The 19,442-nt window shown below is 37.3% G+C and overlaps 1 protein-coding gene across 1 annotated transcript in view; it reads right to left on the reverse strand.

Moving 5' to 3' along the window:
- Nucleotides 1–19,442, reverse strand: part of DNAH6 (dynein axonemal heavy chain 6) — a 228,589-nt gene that overhangs the window by 174,847 nt on the left and 34,300 nt on the right. Inside the window, exons 5-7 of the mRNA XM_027623437.2 lie at nucleotides 8,494–8,761; nucleotides 733–867; nucleotides 526–646 (exon numbers count right to left, since the gene is read on the reverse strand). Coding sequence (XP_027479238.2) covers nucleotides 526–646; nucleotides 733–867; nucleotides 8,494–8,761 — 524 coding nt within the window. The remainder of the gene's footprint in view (nucleotides 1–525; nucleotides 647–732; nucleotides 868–8,493; nucleotides 8,762–19,442) is intronic.

Raw genomic sequence — 19,442 nt, forward strand, 5'->3', positions numbered from 1 at the left:
CAGTTATCCAAAAGAATTCCACATCAAAGGATTTCAACTCAACAAAAGACTGCAGACAGTTCATTAACATTCCCCTTACTCAGATTTGATCTCTATACCATGTTACCTCTTTCCTAGGAACACCTCTACCCTCCTTTTCCACCTGAATTTTAGTTATCCTTTTACAGTTCTTGTCACCTGGGGCCGACCTGAGATCCACCCAGTTGCTTAATTTTAACAAACCTATTGTCCGTACTGGTAGGTTGGACATACCTTTAAGAAAAGAGGCCCTGATTCCTCTATAAAATGCTTATGAAATAAAGGTTCTGTAACCAGTTTAAAATATTATATATAAGCAGTGGTGATACAAGGAAGATGCAATATTTACTGTGTTTTCCCCCCTCTACAATATATACTGAATTTAAAATGTATCAAGTAGACACTGGAAGAACTGAAAAAATATTTAAACTTAAGAAAAGTAGAAAAAGAGTTAATTTTTTAGAAAGCCATGACTTCTGATCTATCAAAGCATTTTCCCCTTCATACCCTCAACAGGTTTATGTAGACAGTCATCAGGAATAAATCCTGCAGCACGAAGAGCAATTCGACAAGCCTTCCTGACCACATTTTTTGCCTCATTTCGAAATTCTTCTAGGCGCTCTGTCACCTAGACGTTGATGAATATGTATAATTAGTAATAGCAAAGCAGCAAGAATGAAAAAAAATCTTGAAACCATAGACAAAATTCCTTACCTCTTCTAACCGTATGACTTGTGCAACTTTAAATTCTTGCAGGGTGTAGGTATGACATTTTTCAATATGACAAAGTCCCATAAAACTCAAGTGATAGCATAGTTCATTTATTTTAAGAAGAGCTGGTCGCAAATACTGCATGAAAATAAAAATTTGTCATTAAAGAAAGCCCTGTCTTTTGAAAGAATAAAAATATTTGGAAAGCAAGAATGGTTATTAAGGAAAATAAATAGCTCTATGTGTTAACTGTAGCTATAACTCCAAAGTGCATACATTAAACAGGAACACATCTGAAACTTTTTCTAAAAGCATTCTTTGTTTTTCTTTTGTTTGTTTTTATTTAAATTCAAGTAGCCAACATACAGTACATCATTAGTTTCAGATGTAGAGTTCAATAATTCCTCACCTGCATACAACACCCAGTGCTCATCACATCATGTGCCCTTTTTAATGCCCATCACCCAGTTACCCCATCCCCCCCTCCCCTTCAGCAACACTTAGTTTGTTTCCTATAGTTAAGAGTCTCTCATGGTTTGTCTCCCTCTCTGATTACTTCCCATTCAGTTTTCCCTCCCTTCCCTTATGATCCTCTGTTTCTTACATTTCACATGAGTGAAACCATATGATAATTGTCTTTCTCTGATGGACTTATTTCGCTCAGCATAATACCCTCCAGTTCTGTCCACGTTGATGTAAATAGTAAGTATTCATCCTTTCTCATGGCTAAGTAATATTCCTTTTTTTTTAAAGCCATCCTTTCTCATGGCTAAGTAATATTCCTTTCTCATGGCTAAGTAATATTCCTTTTAAATATTCCTTTTTTTTAACCCATCCAACTGCCACCCAACAGAGCAGCCGATGTGGGACTCGATCCCAGGATGCTGGGATGTGGGACTCGATCCCAGGATGCTGGGATCATGACCTGAGCCGAAGGCAGCCACTTAACTGACTGAGCCACCCAGGCACCCGGCTAAGTAATATTCCATTGTGTGTGTGTGTGTGTGTGTGTGTGTGTGTGTGTGTGTGTGTGTGTGTGTATACACTTCTTTATCCATAAAAGTATATATATATCTTCTTTATCCATAAAAGCATTCTTTGAATTATCAGATTTAAATTGTTTGAATTCCTTTCTTTTCATTTTGAGTATGTGTCTTTTAGCTATGAAATTGCAGGCAAGTAATAGAGGACTGGGCAATGTCTTAAATTTCACTATGTTTGATGAATGGCTACTAAGAGACTCATCGTGTTATCTTAAGGACTTTACAATGTCCAGTCACCCTGGTAATGAGGGGCCCATCTACTGACCTAAGAGGCTATGACATAGCACAAAACCACTTTGAATTTAAAAAATTTTAAAGTTAATTTTTTAACTTTAAATTTTCAGGGGTGATAAGTTGCTGAAAAAGAAAATTCAGTCCCCATTAAGAACCTATTTATGGGGTACCTGACTGGCTCAGCCGGTTAAGCACCTGACTCTTGATTTCGGCTCAGGTCATGATCTCAGGGTCCTGGGATTGGGCCCTGAGTCAGGCTCCACACTCATTGGGGTGTCTGCTTGAAATTCTCTCCCTTTGCCCCCCCACTCCCTCTCTCAAATAAATAAATAAATCTTTTTAAAAAAGAACCTATTTATTTGTGGGCTGGAATAATGAGTGGAAGTGTTTGTAAAATTATGTTACATAATATTAACTTAATCTTTCTCTATGCCACAATCATGGGTCAGAGTTCTAAGCTGTTGGCTTCTAAGACACATGTTCTAACAATGTTCCACGATCATTCACCCTCACTTGTAATCTAATCAAATGAGTAGCAGTCATATTAAAAAAGTCAACGATTTATTTGTATGTGATTCTGATTTATATGTTATATACACCAAGCTATTGGACTCTTTTCTACGTGATTCCAAAACAGGACAAACAACAGTTATTCAGACCAACATGAAACAGTGCTTTATTTATTCGAAGTACAGATAAAGGGAAGTTATAATTAGTAGAGTTCTAAATGAAGAGTTTCGTGAAAAAACAACTAGGAAGTCAGATAGCCCTTAAGGGTTATCTCTTGGAAGAATTTGCATGATAAAAGAAGAAGCAAAAGTTTAGAAACTAAGTCTATGAATTGAAATAAGTAAGATACTACATAAATTAACATGAGTATAGGAGTAGGGAGAAGAATGTGATCAATACGGGACAGGGAAAGCAAGGAAGTCCAGGGTACTCTGGAGACAGTCCTTGAACCAAAAATGTAAGTTCTATTCAGTACAGGGACAAAGTGCAAGGATCAAGGTGGAGAGCAAAACTGATATTGATAGTCTGCCAAAATGGGAGAGGAGTTTGACAGTGGAAATTTTTTTGAAGAAAAAATATGTAATCTTAAGAAATTACTTTGGTTCAACTTAAATATCATCTGGCTGTCCGCATACAGGACTGTTGTGAGAGCAGCTATGAGTACAAGAGAGCCTGCGGGTGTTTTAGTAAATTTCAGACAGAATCTCGGGTTCATTCTCAGGCTGCTAAATCAATAGTATTTGTCGAAGGTGATAAGGATTACGTATTATTTTAAGTTGTTAGCAGGACTGTAACAGGAGGAAGAACTTGTCACTTTGAGGGTGGGTTTCAATATGTAGACTGAGAAGCTATCATTTTTGTCTGCCCTGGACAGACCTACCTCAGACCTACCTCCAATTCTTCTGGGGTTAGAATCCCTCTTTCTTTTGGGAACCCCATTACCATGTGGTTTTGGTAAGGCTGACCCCTCCCTTTCCCCATCACAGGAATGAGGAATAGGCACAAACCCAGGCCTGGCTTATCGGAGTACACCTGGCTGTGCAAGGATTGGCTTAGGACTGAACACGGGACCAAGCTGAGCCAATCAGTGTTCTCTCCAGCATCTCCAGCAAGAGGTGCTCTTCTCACTCCAAGAGCCAGCTGTAACTAGCACGGCAGGTGGTGCTCATGGAAGAGCCCAAGTGAGAATGAAACGGGGAAATACAGAGCTGGAAGATGAAGAGAAAGAGGAAAAAATAAAGATGAAAAGATATTATTTGAGCTTCTGAATTCAGCCATTCATAAAGGTATGTTCATCCCTTGAACTTCCTTATTATATGAGCTTTTGTTTGTTGTTGTTGTTGCTGAAGCTCATCGAAATTGAGTTTCTGCCAGTTGCATTGAAATGAGTGTTAATACTTTCAGAGGTAGAAAATCATTGTTATTAATCTGGGGGTTGATCACTGGATCAGAAAGCCCTAGGGAAACTTAGAGACTAGAGCCTTTGGAAGATAAGTGCGGAAGAGCTGTAAGAAAAATCAGGGCCATACTGAGGCACAGCGTCTTTGGTTGGAATGCAGGAATCCTTTGGATTTACTAATCTTGCCTTCACCACACCACCACAACTTTAATTTACCCTAACCCCAGTCAACAGAACATTTGGGTGATCTGAGCAATTTGACACTTAGAGAGCCCACTGGAGCTATATTGGTCATGGCCCAGCCAGAGGATCTGGGCTCGAGTTCTCATGTACATTTCTGACCCAGAATAGAAAGGGCTACAGTAAAAAGGTACAGCCCTTCATAAGCGGAGGAATGGTTATATAGATCTATGAAATTAAGAGTAGTCTGTTTGCAAAGCAGTGGCTGACTAAAAATAAAAAATGGAAAGATTTTACTTACAAAGTAACATTCAAATTAAAATAAATGACTGAGAATGTGAAAACTAAAAAAAAAAAAAAAAATTGCCTGAAAGTATCACATCAACAAAATTACACATTATTAGAAACCAGCAGGTTAAACCCTTGTGCAGCACTAAATAATATTGAAAAATTAATATTAAACACACACTTAAGTTTAAAGAAAAGTGAAACTTGGAAATGTAGGAGACTAGAAGACACTTGAATTCTACAAAACAGTAGAGAAAATGGCTCTTCATAAACTCTTTCAGATCTTCATAAACTCTTTCAGACGACAGAAGGAATATTTTCCAACTCATTCTATAAAACCAAACACATCACAAGAAAAAAAAAACTATAGACCAGTCTTCCTTATGAATATCCATGCAAATATCACTGACATAATACTAGCAAACCAAATCAAACAATAAAGGGATTATATACCATGACCAAATATGATTTATCCCAGGGATAAAAAGTTGGTTTAATATCAAAAGATCAATTATTATAACAAATCATATTGTTATAATAAAGGGCAGAAACTGCATGATAATCTCAATAGATGCAGGATAAGCATTTGATAGAATCATCATGGCATGATAGAAACAGTCAACAAACTAGGAATAGGAAAGAAACTTCCTTATAGCATCATGCTTAATGGTGAAAGACTGAAAGCTTTCCTTCTAAGATCAGGAACAAGAAAAGGATTTCTGCTTTTTGCCACTTCTGTTCAGAAGGTTCTAGCCAGGGAACATAGGCAAGAAAATTAAAGTCATCCAGATTGGAAAGGAGTTGTAAAACGATATCTATTTGCAGATGACTTATTCTTGTGCATAGAGTATACAAGAAATACACACACACACACATACCATACTAATAGAATCAGTAATAAATTCTGCAAGGTTTCAGAAAACAGGCTCCATATATAAAAATTAATTGTATTACTATATAGAACACACACATATTTATAAATATACTATTTATATATTCTATATATATATATGAGGAAAAATCCAAAATGAAATTAAGGAAACAATTCCACTTACATTAGTATCAAAAATAATAAAATATTTAGGAATAAATTTAACAAATGAAGTGTAAAATATACTCTGAAAACTACAAAACATTGTTGAAAGAATTGACAAAGACCTGAATAAATGGGAAGGCATTGTATGTTCACAGACCAGAAGTTAATATTGTTAAGATGGCAATAATCTCTAAATTGATCTGTAGATGTAAAGCAATCCCTATCAAAATCACAACTTGCTTCTTTGCAGAAAATGACAAGATTATCTTAAAATTCATGTGGAAATTCAAGGGGCCCAGAAGACGTACACTCCCAATTTTAAACTTAAAATGCAGATCATCAAAATTAAGAACTTTTGTGCTTCAAAGGATACCATCAAGAAAGTGAAAAGACAACCCACTAAGTGGGAGAAAATTTTTGCAAATCATATAACTGATAAGGGACTTGTATCCAGAATATATAAATAACTCCTACAATTCAATAGTAAAATGAAAATAACTCAATTAAGAAATGGGTGAAGTATCTGAATATACAGTTCCCCAGATAAGGGAGTATCCAAGAAATACACACACACACACCATACTAATAGAATCAGTAATAAATTCTGCAAGAGTTCAGAAAACAGGCTCCATATACAAATGGTCAATAGGCACATGAAAAGATGCTCAACATCATTAGCCATTAGGGAAAGATAAATCAAAACCACAATGAGATACCACTTCACAAGCAGTAGGAATGACTATAATGAAAAAGATATAATGGTGAAAACAGAGACAAACCAAAGTCCTCATTTGCTTTTGGTGGGAATTTAAAATCGTGCAGTAGCTTTGGAAAATTGTTTTGTAGGTCTTCAAAAGGTTAAACATAGAGTTACTGGTGACTCAGCAATTCTACTCTTAGGCATATGCCCAAGAGAAATGAAAATATATATCCAGACAAAACCTTGTACACAAATGTTCATAGCAGTGTTAGCCAAAAAGTGGAAGCAATCCAAATATCCATCAATAATAGATGGGTGGATACATAAAATATGTATACCCATACAGTGGCATATTATTTGCCAATAAAAAGAAATGCTATGCTATAACATAGATGAGTGTTGAAAACATTATGCTAAGTGAAAAAAGCCAGCCACAAAGAACCACATATTGTACAGTTCCATTTATATGAGATGTACAGAATAGGTCAATAAAGATGAAAAGTAGATTAGTGGTTGCCTCGAGCTGGGGAGGGGATTGGGAGGAGTTCGGGAGAAATGTAGAGTGATCAATAATGGGTAATAGGGTTTCTTTTTGGAGTGATGAAAATGTTCTAAAATTGACTGTGGTGATGGTTAATCAATTCTATGAATATAATAAAACCACTGAATGGTATACTTTTAATGGGTGAATCATACAGTACATTAATTATATTTCAATAAAGTTGTTAAAAGGAAACATTGGCACAGGTGCCAATAAGGTTTGTTACTAAAAAAAATCATGAAAAGAAATATTTCGAGGATAGCTCCACATTTGTCCCTTCCACCTTGTCTAGGCCAATCAGCCCTCCTAATTAACTAATTGTAAATACAAGAGTAGTGGTAAGTGTGTGGGTAATTATAGCATCTAATAGATATTTAAACCAACACAATGGGTCTGTTATTTAGGTCAATATAAGTTTAAATGGATGAGAACTTTATAGTCTGCTAGGGCTACATTTAAGAGAAGATATTATCAAGGTCAAAGCACTGTTGGTATGAATGGTGGACTGAGAGAAGGACAGACTCAGCACAGAAGAGAACAAGCCTTAAGGATCAATAGAGGTAATCTCAGAGATGAATACAGGAAGAACTATTTTATATAATTAGTAATAAATTTATGACATGTATAGTGCCCAAGACATGGTGAAAGATAAAAGGTAGTAAAAAGGTAGTAAAATAGGTTCAAATGATTGATGGATCCTTAAAGAAATTAGAGGTCTAGAAGTTGAGTTTGATACCAAGGACTAGAATGTTTTCTACAACGCAAAAGTTTTGATGAGATGGATGACCTGAGATAGTACCTCTCATACATTTGTTTTTGCACTAATATCTATGTTAGCCCTATTCCTTTAATGTTCCTTTATTGTGTGACTGACATCTTGATAATCATCTTTCAGATTAACATATGAAAGTGGAACAAATAAGCAGTAAAAAGCAAACTTGAGGCTTCTGATTTGAGAGGGTGGTGACTCGGTGTCATAGAAATAGACAGCTAAGGATCATGACAGTAATGGTGATTCTGGTTCATTCCCAGGGGCCAGGTAGAAAACTTGTAATGCAAGTTGAAATTCAGTGAGTGGGTAAAGATTTAAAATATAGCCACACACCGTTTAACAGATCTTTTTCCATGATTACCCCATCCTGCAAAGTAAATATTAAAATTTTCCTTTCTGTCTGAATCCATGGTAGAGGGAAGCATACGTTACATTGGGAGGTACTGGCCCATGAAAACAAGCCCCCAGATTATTTTGGACCATAGAGTCCAGAGTCACTCAAAGACGAGAGGAGGTAATAAGGGTTGCCAGCCCACTCTGCTCAAGAGGATATACCATTTTCCTAATCTACAACAAAGGGGGCCATGAATCCAAACCTCTGAGGCTGCTTCTAACTGAAGGGGACCTGTGCCACTCTCTTCTTATAATTTTGCATTCTGCAAACCTAGTTAAAATGTGAAAACACTGCTCCACTACCATGACAAGACAGAACGACCAGACAGAAAGAAAATTGTGAATTCTCTTAAAAAGATGAAATATTCTATTTCAAGGACAGTCTATACCAATACCTGTAACAGATTCACGTCTTGTTTTTCTGTAATTCTTTTAAAGTATGATTAATAGGGGCACCTGGGTGGCTCAGTCAGTTAAGCGGCTGCCTTCGGCTCAGGTCATGATCCCAGAGTCTTGGGATCGAGTCCCGCATCGGGCTCCCTGCTCTGCGGGAAGCCTGCTTCTCCTTCTCCCACTCCGCCTCCTTGTGTTCCCTCTCTCACTGTCTCTCTCTCTGTCAAATAAGTAAATAAAATCTTAAAAAAGAAATATGATTAATAAATACATACATTATTAACAATGAACAGATTTTTTTGTAGAGATTTTCGACATCCACTGATTTTCTTGGAACGGACATTCTTCTTCCACACGTTAAAAGCCTTCCATTTCCGGAAAAGTGCAAATATGGGAATCTTAGTGAGTTCTCTGTGATATAGATATTCCTGTTCCCATCGATCAATTTCGATATATTCAATGTCCTCAGTATAAATGTGCGTTACTGCTTTTTTGCTAATAGTATAGTAGTCATTTTTATTGATGTTTTCATAACTTACAACTCTATGAACAAATAAAAATTGAGTCAAGTGAATAAAAGTATTCAATACAAAATTAAGCAATTGCATTACTTTTGTGTTCTAAAGAGATAAAGCATTTCTGAAAAAACAAATATTATTTAATATTTTTAAAAAATTCTAACAAATTATTTTTAGATTGAATACTCAAGCAATGAAGGGAGAAGATGCTTTTAAAAAAATAGTTGGACTTGTTTTAGGTCTTAAAGATTTCACAACCTTGGCAATATGCTTGACAATTTCTGTTACATAGTTTTTACAGAAACAAGTCAATTACAGATTTTTAAAACCTAAGAGCCCTATATGAAAGCCACCTGAAAATAAGTTTTTATTATTAGCTCTCTAGAAACTATTCAATAATAATAGTGTAAAAGAGTTTTACACTACCCAGTATTGAGAGAATTATGAGAAAGAACAAAGCAAGAAAAGATGAATTAGATAAGAATCGAATCAAGACCCAGATTAGGTGGGGGGAAAAATGCCCAATTTATCACAGAACAAAATAATTATTGTTGAGACACTGTTTATTTCAAGATATTCCTCTTTCAGCTGTCATCAAGGGCATTCCTCAACCTTCGGCATAACAGAAACATATCAAATAAGGAAGAAAATTAAGAGAGATAAAGACAGGAGTAAAGATAGGAGAAGGAAACGAAGTAATGAGAATAGAAAGGGCTGATACTCTAAAATTTCTTAAAACAAGAACTTGCCTACAGGCACAAAGGTATTTTTTTTTCCGTAATTTTAGCTATAACATTAAAATACTGGATGCAACTTAAATATTCAATAATACAACTCTGAAACATATTGTGATATATAGCAAGTTACTAAAATATATTTTAAAATTTAGGAAAATAAAATTTATAAAGATTCTCTGGTACTTTAGAATAATAAGATAATGGTTAACTGCAAAAACAAAACCCCAAATTGTTTTTATGTTAAAACTATGCAAAAATTATATGTACTAACAAAGATTAGACAGGAACACTCCAGTGAAAATCAACTGTTTCCCTTGTCTATGTTCTCTCCTGATCCTTAGCTCTGCATTTTGAACCTAGAGTTCATGGCCCTTTAATGTAGCCTTCAGGTCACCTGTGAAATCCCTGAAATTGTTGCATATATACACAATTTGTATATATACAAATTTATGTACATATGTATGATAACTTTTTCAGGAATTGGAACAAGATTCTTATATGTTCTGGGTCTGTTAATCAAAAAACTAAAAACCACTGGAATAAATCACTTTTAGTTTTTAATTTCTATTTTTTGTTTAATAAAACTGAGTAAGAAAAATATTTTTATAATTAGGGCATACAGGACCAGAATGAAAAAAAGCAAAAACCAAACCCCCAAGCCAAGACCTGTTCATGTGAACACAGAAGGAGGGCCTGGGGTGCTGATGGTGTGTTGGAGAGGAAGAGTATGGAAGGTTGCTCTGCAATTGAAGTTCTGTTACAGAAAAAGATCAACTTGCTCAGCTTTTACCTAATTCCATTGACTCTTTGTTTGTGTTCTAATTAACATTTCATATCAGAACTGTCTGGGAAAATGCCAGGGTATTACATGTTGCAGGTGAGGTAAATGGAGAAACATTTTTTTCCTTTTTTCTTTGCCTATAGCTGAAGCTATAATTAGGGACAGTGCTTTGAGGTGATTCTCTACAAAATGTGAAATTTTAACTTGTCTCTGAAACTATAGTCAACTCCAGATGTTTCATTAATATCAGTTATCAAACCAACCTAGAGACAAATCAAGCAGTTCACCATGGCCTTGGTGCATGTCTAGAAAACTTGCTCTGCATTGGTCTATCTGCTACTAAAGACCCTTCAGGAAGGTGGCAGATGAGGCCCATGATGTTGAATTCTAACTTAATCAGTACTCAGGGCCACTTAGAAATCTTTTTTTATTTACAGTTTACTATCTAAGATCCTCATTCTCGAGCCCCTAAACCTTTTCCTCCACTACACATTTCTACTCTGCATAGAACAAAAGAACACATTCTAGTCTTTTTCAAATACTGGATTCCCAGCATCAAAATCATCTGGGGTGCTTATTAAGAATCTAGATTTCTGGGGTGCCTGGGTGGCTCATTCGTTAAGTGTCTGCCTTCGGCTCAGGTCATGATCCCGGGGTCCTGGGATCGAGCCCCACATCGGGCTCCCTGCTTAGCGGGAAGCCTGCTTCTCTCTCTCCCTCACTTGTGTTCCCTCTCGCGCTGTGTCTCTCTCTGTCAAATAAATAAATAAAATCTTTTAAAAAAAAGTCTAGATTTCTGGGTCCAACACAGAATCAGAATCTGTATGTATGAGACTCAAGATTCTAGTTCAAAAGCTCCCTGGATGATTCTGATACACAGTCATGTTTGTGAACCACTGAACTTTATTCAAAAACAAGGTGGTCACAAGGTGAGCTCTCCTCTTCACTTGAAAATCATCACATTTGTGTGCTCCCACCTCAGCCCCTGAGTGTATCTCATGGTTTCCTCCCGAGAGAGAGAGGTTTCACCCCACATTTTTCTAACCCTCCTGGCTTTGGGTTACTTTTTCTCTGCATCTAAAAATGTGCAGAACTTTTCTTTAACTTGTAGAAAGCTTCCATTTGTAGAATGCTTTTTCTTGACCCTGCAGCCCATTTAACTTAAAATCCCAAGTATTCTTTTTTCTCTTAAACTTCCTGTACAATGGTGTGTATTGGTTAGTCATATCCCTCCCATCCATTCCTTCCTAAAGTTTCCAAAAACCGATCTTTTTTCTCATAACTCTAACAAAATTATTCTCTCACAGATGGGCCAGGGACTTCCTTCAAGCCCAATTCTGTTGGTAGATATAAGGGGCAGCAGGGGTCAGGGAAAGCTTTGCAAAAATTAAGAGGGCCTATGCACAGTTCTCTGTAATCCTATCCTTAGACTTTCCAGTTCATTACTGAGAGGGTTACTCCTCAAATACACTCCTTGGGCCTCTGTGCTTCACTCCACACACTCTGCCTCCGACCACGCATCCATTTCAGGAGCTGATCCACCACCACACCTCACCTACGCTGAGAACTGCCTAGTCAGCCCTGCTTGGCATCCAAGATTCAGCCTTAAACTTCGACTGCTTCTTGGGTAGTTGCTTTGGATTTTTCTCTCATCAAAGCCTTTCTTTGAGGAAATAATACAAAAATTTACTTTGAGACTTAAAAAGAGAACTTCATTTGTTCAAGTGCTGTACTATAAAATTCCTACTTTGCTGATAAACTAGATGGCTTTATGATCTAATCAACTAAACAGATCCTTAGTTAACTAATCAGGACGAGATGAACATCTTGAAAAAGATTACATTTTACTATGTTTTACTGGAAAAAAAATACCTGGAGTGTATTCTTGCTCTTCAATGTAGAACCAGGTCAACTCATTTTACTGTAGAACCTGTATCTGTCCATCTAAAATGAAACTTGGACTCCAAGGCTTCTATGAACTTCAAAAGCATGTATGTCTTATTTGAGAGAATCATATGGAATAAGGGAATTACACAGCTCTGTGGTAGGTCATAAATTGTCCTGTTATTGTTTGTCTTGGTTATAACTCAGACCGTACCTACAACGGTTCTAAAAAATGTTAATTTCTCCTCCTAGAATTCCTTGATTTTCCAAAACAATATCTCGATGTGAGTTATTATTTAAAACAAGAGCTCTATCTGTTGTTACACCTTACAGTGACTGAAAATGCTGTTCATCTTTAAACCAGTCTACCAAGACTAATAGTGCAGAAACATGATTTGTCTCCTAATCAAGAACTTTAAATAGCCTCCTACTGCTTATATCATCAAATCCAAATTATTCTGCCAGGTGTTTGGGCACTCTCCTCTTGTTTTATATTAGTTCCTTCTTTGTCTCACAAATTGCCCTTTTTCATCAGGCTGATTTATCATATCCACCTTAGGCCATGTTTAAATGCATACATATGTCTTTGTTCACCCTGTTCTCTCTTCCTATCTCTTTCAAGTTTCTGATTTCTATAAGCAAAAAAGTAATTACCTGCTTTAAGGTAGTGAGATGTATTAGATAAGTTCATATGGCCCTATGCAAATCTAAGTTCTCTTATTATTTTCATAATTACAGAGTTTTAATTGTTATGATTTGAGCATATTTATTGGGTGAAGGTAAGCAAGCAACTGCCTGGAAAGAAATTAGCCATTTCCTATGTTCTGCAATTATAAACCTCAATTTATTTGACAGTCAATATCATGAATCAGTAGGGGTTTATATCTAACCTAAACGAGAGAAGAGAAATGGTTTACTTGGCTTCTGATTAACCAGAAATGATAAAATATCTCATAAGGAACTCCTTCTTACCTAGAAAATTAAACAAAAGTATAACTAAGAAGAAACTTCCAAATTTCTGTAATAAGAGTGTTCTAGAGCCAAAGGTTCTCAGTGTTATGGTCCCTGGAACAACAGAATCAGTATCACATGGGAATTGCAATTTCCCAGGCTATCTTCCCCACCTACTGAATCAGAAACTCCAGAGGTTTAACACTCTGTTTTAACAAGTCATGTAGGGCTTGCTTAGAACCCCAAGTCCATGGTGTGCAATACTGAGCTGAATATTGGAATCATCTGATGAGTTTTAAAGAAATACTGTTGCTCAAGCTCCACCACAAATCAATTAAATAATGTCCTGGAGTAGGGCCTGGATGATTCTCATTAGTAGCCAAGGCTGAGAACCACTCTTCTAGGTTCTTCAAATTTTTGTATGAAATGAAATTATTACCCATTAAATTGTCATAGCTCCAGAACAATGCCAGGGCATGTGTGTGTGTGTGTTTGAAGGAAGGGTAAGGAGACAATATGAAGCTGAGCTTTTTGATGAGCCCAGGTGAGAATATGAGGGGCCTTTAATGTTTCTATGGGCTGATTGAAATTTGACTCATCAGATTTATTTATTTTTATTTATTTGACAGAGAGAGAGACAGAGCAGGGGTTGCTGCAGAGGGAGAGGGAGAAGCAGGCTCCCCATTGAGCAGGTAGCATGACTTGGGGCACAATCCCAGTACCCCAGGATCACAACCTGAGCTGAAGGCAGACGCCTCACTGACTGAGCCACCCAGGCGCCCTGTGACTCATCAGATTTAAATTTCTTCAGAGACTAGCCCAAGAAAACTGTCATTGTGTTAGGCAACCTGGCAAGATTTCTGATAACGTGGCTTCAAAATGATCTGTTATCATAGCACATATATACCTCACTATAAAGTTTTTGTAATTATGACTTCATACAGAAACCACAGTGCTGCCATTTGAGTTTTCTCTTCTAGGCCACTAAACAGGTAATCTCCCTGAAAGGGCAGGATAGCTTTAGTTTGAATTTTAAAGCTTCCTTAAAAAAGTACTTTTAACATAATAGGCTTAGGAACCATCTGAGAACCCACTTGATCACTTAGAAAGTAATACAGCCTGAGCCACGCACAGATGATTATATGGTCCTCACGTAACTATGTTTCAGAGTTCTAATCACCGCATATATCCCTCACGAAATAGTTCATTGGCTCCATAGGACAGAAATGCGTAATTAGCATTATTTACGTCAATCCCGGCACTACTGACATTTTGAGCTAGGTAACTCTTTGTTGTGTGAGGTTGTCCTGTGCACTGTCAGCTGGTTAGCAGCTTCCCTTGCCTTTTCCCACCTGATACCAGTAGCACCATCCTCTCTAGTTATGACAACCAAAAATTCCTGCAGACACCCCCAAATGTCTCCTGGGCAGCTGCGGCGGCGGGGTGGGGGGGGGGCAAAATCTCCCAGGTTGAGAACCAGTGATTTAATGTTTCTTAATTTCACATGATCACAGAGTAATTTTTTTTTAACCATCTACCTATTATTACCACTTATATATAATGTTCCTGGAAATACACATTGGGAAACACTATGTCCTCTTTCTTGGCTTTCTATGGACCCTAAAACTGCTCAAATTTGGGAGGACTCTGCCATACATTCTGACATATCCACTAAATTCTAATGGCTTTAAAATTGACATTCCACAGAGGATAGAATCATAGAGTTGACAGGTGGGAGTAGCAGACATTATCTTGAACTTCTATCTATAAATCATAAAACAATACCAAATACCACAGTCCTTCATACATCTATACCTCAATCTCCTCACCTTTCAACTGTAGAGAGCACCCTTCTAATAACACTGATGTACGGGAAGCACTCAGTACAGCCTAGCACAGCATGTGTGATGAAAATGACAGAAGCAGTTGTCATTATGAAGGTGAGTACATCGGGCATAGTGTGTGAGAGGCTGGGTTCTAAAGTCCAAGTACACGGGTTTGAATCCCAGCCCCACAATTAACTAGCTGTCTCAACTTGGTCAAGTTACTTAACTCTGCCTCAGTTTCATCATTTGCAAAATGAATATATTAATATTGGCTACCTTATAGAGTTGCTATGAGGATTAAATACATAGGAAGAATCGAGAATGTTTGGGATTTGCTAAGAGTTGGTATTTGTAGTAACGTGTTGCAGTATTCATCCATCACATTGTAAAAGTATGGGTACCATTATGGCCTTATAGAAGCACCTACAGTTCCTTATCAATGTGATCAAGTTTATATTTCAATGACCAAAATAAAAAATAGCAAAATATAAACATATATAAATATGTTTGAGAGGTTTTACAGATATGGAAAAAAAGCCCACATCTACGAGGGAGGGAACTGTCAGACACCAACAGTGGCCCCCTTTACATGAGCACGAAAAAGAAATACTTAAATATTGCCCCACCAGGGGGTCTTCTTAGCTTCAACTAAATGTTCAGGTTAATAAAACTTTCATAGGCTATATTTGGCACCCCTCTACTTAGGGCATAGGATAGGAACTACTTGTTGCCATCAGGCTAGTATCAGACTTTCCTTTTCTGTGGAACTACTTGCAGAAATCTATCAGCTACCCAGGTGCTCCCATCTCCTTAGACAACAACTCAGATGGGAGGAGATGAGACCCACATTGGGTGGGTGTGGAAGCCGCCCTGGCTTAAAAGCCTCATTGTCCACAGGAGCCAGTATCTCTTGTAATAACTCTTGAAGCATAGATTTCAGGATTCCTGCAAGAGACATGCCTAGAAAAAGAGCTGCTACACTACAGGAAGTCCAAAGCTATGGCTCCCCATCAGGTATTTAGAATTTATTTATTAAAAAAAAATTTATTTATTTGAGAGAGAGAGGGGGATTGAGAGAGAGCAAGAGAGAGAGCACAGGGGAGAGGCAGAGGAAGAGAGAATCTTGAACAGACTCCCACTGAGCACAGAGCCAAACGCGGGACTTGATCTCACGACCCAAAATCATGACCTGCGCCGAAACCAAGAGTCAGATGCTTAACCAACTGAGCCACCCAGGCGCCTCAAGTTTATTTCTTTATTTAAGATTTTATTTATTTATTTGACAGAGAGAGACACAGCAAGAGACGGAACACAAGCAGGGGGAGTGGGAGAGGGAGAAGCAGGCTTCCCGCGGAGCAGGGAGCCCGGCGTGAGGCTCGATCCCAGGACCCTGGGATCATGACCTGAGCCGAAGGCAGACGCTTAAGAACTGAGCCACCCAGGTGCCCCTCAAGTTTATTTTTTTAAAGGTATGTTTGTTTATTTATATAGAGAGTGTGCACACACACATGAGCAGGGGGGGTGGGGCCAAGGGAGAAGGACAGAGAGAATCTCAAGCTGACTCCCCGCTGAGTGGGAGGCTCTATCTCTAGACCCTGAGACCATGACCTGAGCCAAAACCAAGAGTCAGACACTTAACCAAATGAACCACCTAGGTGCCCCTAGAATTCATTTTTAGTCTCTCCCAATGCATACATAATTAAAAATCAGGGGTCATTTTTATCATAAGCAACATTGCCTAGAAATAATGGACATTCTACTCTTATGGGGGTACCAATAAAACAGAGTTTCATAGTTAACTAAGATCAGAATCTCACGCAGAGAAAATTGCTCTACAGTCCTCTAGAGCAATGCTTCTCAAACTACATATTCTAACATACCCATACAATGGTAATATTCTATAAGGCACACTGGTGAAAACATTAATTATAAGTTCTTTATATTATAATAAGAAAAATAACACACAAGGTATTCAGGGAAATATTCAATACTGAATTTGATAAAACTTCCAAATAAAGCATAGCTCATAAGCAACCACAGCTGGGACCATAACTTTTTTGAAGTAGCCACCTGAATTTCTAATCAAGACATGATGAATGGTCTCTTCAAATTCTTGACAGTCAACACTACTGAGAAACTTTGTTTATAGAAATAGGAGACAACAGATGGCAGATGATTTATTGCTTTGTTTCTTGTGGTTGCAAACTCTCTTTTCCATTACCCAGAATTTGGATAATTCGTTCTCTTGAAATTGTGAACCAAAGGTACCACCATTCTTTAATTCTAATAGCTTTCCCTTTTCTCCCTTTGATAAATGCAGTGTTGAAATTTCTTGTGAAATGCAAATTGATTTAAAATCCAAACATTTCCAGGGGTGCCTGGGTGGCTCAGTTGTTAAGCGTCTGCCTTTGGCTCGGGTCATGATCCCAGGGTACTGGGATTGAGCCCTACCTCCGGCTCCTGGCTCTGCGGGGAGCCTGCTTCTCCCTCTGCCTCTCCCCCTGCTCGTGATCTCTCTCTCTCTCTCTCTCTTTCTCTCTCTCTGTATCTCTGTGTCTCAAATGAATAAATAAAATCTTTAAAAAAAATAAAAAAATAAAATCCAAACATTTCCATATCAAGTATTTTAGAAACAATGGTGAAGCTTTCTCTGGAACACAGATTACTCTGTTTGACTGAATTTTTCTTTAGGTTTAAATCCATTGCAATCACTAAAAGTCACTATAGAAGCATTTTAAATATCATTTTTCCAAAGCTGAATTCCAAGATGTTCTGAATTCTTAATCTTTGTCAGTACGTGTTGACACATTTTCAGGGAGGCCCCATAATTTTTTATCAAGTTCATTCAGGTGCTCAAATGTCAATTAAGTAATCCAGTTGTAAAATCAAGAACTATCCACTAAATCTGCACAGTTAAATTATTTGCAAAATATTTTCTAATTCTTGACAAAAGTTTTCCTTTGGATCACCAAGGTACTTAAATCTGAAACAACAAAAAATGGCGTTCTCATATTTTTTTTCTTATGTCTTGGACTTCATTGTAGTCGCAATTTTGATAATATTTAATTTGGAATTCATAACCACAGGGAACCATTTACATATGGGCATTCCTTTGCAAATAAAATTATGTATTACTTGAATGTAGGATTGTCAGAATAAACTCTAGATGTAATATATATTTTTAAGAAGTATTTCCAGGGCGCCTGGGTGGCTCAGTTGGTTAAGCGACTGCCTTCGGCTCAGGTCATGATCCTGGAGTCCCTGGATCGAGTCCCGCATCGGGCTCCCTGCTCAGCAGGGAGTCTGCTTCTCCCTCTGACCCTACCCCCATCTCATGTGCTTTCTCTGTCTCTCAAATAAATAAATAAAATCTTTAAAGAAAAAAAAAGAAGTATTTCCATAATGTCTCATTTGCCTTAAATGTTTCATTGCCAGTAGGGTTTTTTTTTCCCCTCCTCAAAACAAAGTTCTTCCAAACATTTCACTTCTGTGATTGTACATAGTGCTGTTATCTAGCAGTTACTACTAACTATAGGTTTATCAATATTCAATAAAACTCATTTTCTGCAATAAAATTTTAATAATGTCCTGGTGTGTGTTAAGCTCTGTTATCTGACATGTTGATCTAGTAGTGGTATTTTTTTTTAAAGTCAGGTTTATTTAGGTACAATGTACATAGAGTAAAATTCTCTTTTTTTTTCTTTTTCTTTCCTTCCTTAATGTCCATCACTCAGTTACCCCATCCACTAGTGGCACTATTGATAGATTTCCTTTGCTTTTCTGGTAACAAATAGAATGAAAAAATGTCCACATAGGCTATTAAAATTGCAATTCTGCAATAGTGAGTTTTTCTCACATCAGATATTGTGTTCTTGCATTCCTACCTTCTTAAGCTTATTGATGAGATGTTAATCTAAAAACAGAATTTGGTTTCATATTTTGTTCTTTAATATGCCTTAAAAAGTTTCAAATCCTTTTCTGGGTACAGTGGATATCTTTTGGTAAGGTGTTGATATAGCTTGCTTGGAACTACTGATTCATTTGATAACATTTCCATATAAATGAGATATTTAGGCAAAGGACACGAACATTACTGTGATTCACAAATCCAAGTCTGAGATAGTTCTAATTATGTTGCCTAATTTATAATCTTTTTCCTTTTTGCCACTGTGTTTATCTTATAGTTCTAGTAATTTTCTAGCGTTAGTAATAAACTGTCAAAGAAGACATAAATAAATGGAAAGATGCCCATGGACTGGAAGAATTAATATTATTAAAATGCTCATGGATTGGAAGAATTAATATTACTGAAATGTCCATACTACTCAAAGCATTATACTGACTCAGTACAATCCCTATTAAAATTCCAAAGGCAGGGACGCCTGGATGGCTCAGCCAGTTAAGCGTCTGCCTTCATCTCGGGTCGTGGTCCCAGGGTCCTGGGATTGAGTCCCGCATCTGGCTCCTTGCTCAGTGGGGAGCCTACTTCTCCCTCTGTCTGCAGCTCCCCCTGCTTGTGCTCTCTTT

The sequence above is a fragment of the Zalophus californianus genome, chromosome 8 (assembly GCF_009762305.2).
Source record: "Zalophus californianus isolate mZalCal1 chromosome 8, mZalCal1.pri.v2, whole genome shotgun sequence".
Lineage (NCBI taxonomy): Eukaryota > Metazoa > Chordata > Mammalia > Carnivora > Otariidae > Zalophus > Zalophus californianus.